This window comes from Penaeus japonicus, unplaced genomic scaffold (genome assembly GCF_977035675.1).
Source record: "Penaeus japonicus unplaced genomic scaffold, GWHDUDI00000001_assembly GWHDUDI00000018, whole genome shotgun sequence".
Taxonomy (NCBI): domain Eukaryota; kingdom Metazoa; phylum Arthropoda; class Malacostraca; order Decapoda; family Penaeidae; genus Penaeus; species Penaeus japonicus.
Genome location: NW_028234420.1, coordinates 35614521 through 35617020, shown reverse-complemented (window position 1 = coordinate 35617020; position 2500 = coordinate 35614521). Strand labels below are relative to the sequence as shown.

At 34.1% G+C, this 2500-nt stretch overlaps 1 protein-coding gene across 6 annotated transcripts in view; it reads right to left on the bottom strand.

Moving 5' to 3' along the window:
- Positions 1–836: 836 nt before the first annotated feature.
- LOC122253569 (dehydrogenase/reductase SDR family member 12) overlaps positions 837–2500 on the bottom strand; it is a 22435-nt gene continuing 20771 nt past the window's right edge. For 5 of the 6 annotated variants that reach the window (XM_043016785.2, XM_043016786.2, XM_086546908.1 and 2 more), the window contains exon 9: positions 837–2500. This exon is cut by the window's right edge and continues 623 nt beyond it. In XM_043016785.2, the coding sequence (XP_042872719.2) occupies positions 2108–2500 (393 nt within the window). In that variant the 3' untranslated portion in view covers positions 837–2107. The other variant, XM_086546909.1, reaches the window with a different exon arrangement.

Genomic DNA, 2500 nt, shown 5'->3' with positions numbered 1-2500 from the left:
GACCCAAATTCGTTCAGCTTCCTCCGCCAAATAACGGTTTTGTTTCAAACGTCAGATTCGGCAACAGTTGATTAATGGCCATTAGTAAAATGGCGTTTCGCGCCAAAGACAAGAACAAAGCCAGGTACTCCGATTGCTTCTTTCCCTTTATAAAAAAAATGTTATTTTTTTTTATCAGTTAGTGATTTTGTTTATCCATGATATCAACGAAAATAAAAAATCATTGATTCGATTTTTATTCTTATGCTGCAGCTGTATCTACTTATCATATCAATATAAACTTGGTCCAAATTTCAATAATGAAATGGCAGAAGGATAGATATATGCCGAGTGTGCATCTGATTTTTTTTTTCAACTATACGAAGTAGTAGTTTAATACTTGTACAGCGAATATCTGATTTAATCATCTTTTTGTAACTTTGTTAATTAACTGTACTTCTGATACCTAGAGCATTAAAGATGCATTGATAAATATATATATTTTTTAAATCGAGAACTGAAACCGAATCATAAAAATGTTAAATATTTAGATTTTGCTAATATCCAGTAGATTGAAAGATCAAATAACAATGTTTAAATGAAATACTAGATGGACGCTTTTGCATTAACCTTATAGCTGCAATTGATGTGTCAGATTGAAATCTTACCCCAAAATTTTCATGATAGTGACACGAATTCGATGATTGATCGTTAGATACGGAAATGCAGTTTATCATCACTGCCAGTTTTAGAAAATTTAATCATTATTATAATAATCATTATCATAACCATAGTAATTATTATTTACATGCTCGCTGTATACATAATATGCTAAAATGGTTAATATAAAATAAAAATTGCTACTACACTTTTATTATCAGTTACATCAGAACATAAACAATAACATATACAATCGGTAGTAAATGCAAAAAAAAGAAAAACATAATAATTGGCACAACACCTGGCATAAGAAGAGTTTAAAGGATTAGAGAAGTTTTAACTTTGGTACACACACAGAAGCCAGAACGTTGTTGCCAATGCAATTCTATTACATACACATTTGCGTATGTACATATTATAATATACACACACACACACTCGATAGACTTATATAGCATTGTGCTTATACTTTGTGGGTATGTGAATGCACTCTTACATACTGTACAATAACCAGGATTCACGTGTAAGATCTGTTTTCATAAAGGAATTCAGAGCGGTTTCTACATAACTCTCAATTAATCTGTAAGACAAATGCAGAAAGAAATAATAATAATAATAATAATAATAATAATCATAACACAACCCACAATCACAGACAGTTTTCTAAAACAAAAGAACTACAACAAACACGAAGAAGGGGGCTAAATAACGCAAAGTGTTGACTACTAGTGGATCTACAGACATTTAAATAAAGAATAGATACTCTAACGGATGATTTCACTATCCAAAATGCAGTAAAACTCTATGTAAAATATTCTATGCAACATGAACAGTCACTCCTGTAAAATCTACTTCTAACTACATTGCAATATGGCAATTACCTGCAATAAAGACACTTTGGCATCAGGAACAACTATAAAATTGGCGAAGCGTTTTCGTGATTTTGGGAGCGACCATAACAAGTATTTTTAAAACAAGCTATTTTTTTGAAAATTTATCTGCAACATTTTTTCTCGGGTTAGGACTAACTCAAACTTATTTGACGTGACTATGATTATCTACCCAATTATGGTTTGAAATCTGAAGAGGCTGGTAGAGTGGCTTTACACTTCCCCTGAGAACTTAGGTCCTTATCTAACAAGGAATGGATGGATACGCATCATGAGCATAGCGTCATGCAGTTTAGTTTCATGTTCTAGTTTTAAAAAAGTGACCCAGATTAGATTATAAAATGGTAAATGCTTTTTTTTTAAAGTCGGTAGTGACTTTCTTAATTAAGGGTATTTATATGGCACGATATAGACTGATATTCAAGCATCGTTATTAAAGTTACACACTGACACAAATTATACACAGTTATGGTGGATCTTACTCTATCATGACTTTAATTAATACCTGTCACTGTATCATGCCTATCAGAACCTATCTGAGGCTCGGATTTAACTTCTTGATGGAGTGTATCATGGGTCTATTCTAATGCTGACTGACCACCTGCAACTTCTGCTACTTTCTCTGCTTCATCCACCGGTTTCTTATCTGCTAAAACTCCTGGGACATCTTCCGTTTCAGCAGGTGTTTTCTTCTCTGCTGCAGCGGCTGGGACTTCTTCCATTTCATCAGCAGATGAAGTTTCCTCTGCGACAACTAATGGAATATCTTCTACTGCAGCTCGTGGCTCGTCTTCTAGACTACACTTGTCTGTCAAGTTAGATAAGATTTCGTCTGTAGATTCGACGGTAATATTAGTGGTTGTTGATACAGCTGGACCTTCACATGCTACCATGGCTGGAAGTGTTGTCACAGCTGGACCTTCACATGCTACCATGGCTGGAAGTGTTGTCACAGCTGGTCTTACTGGTTC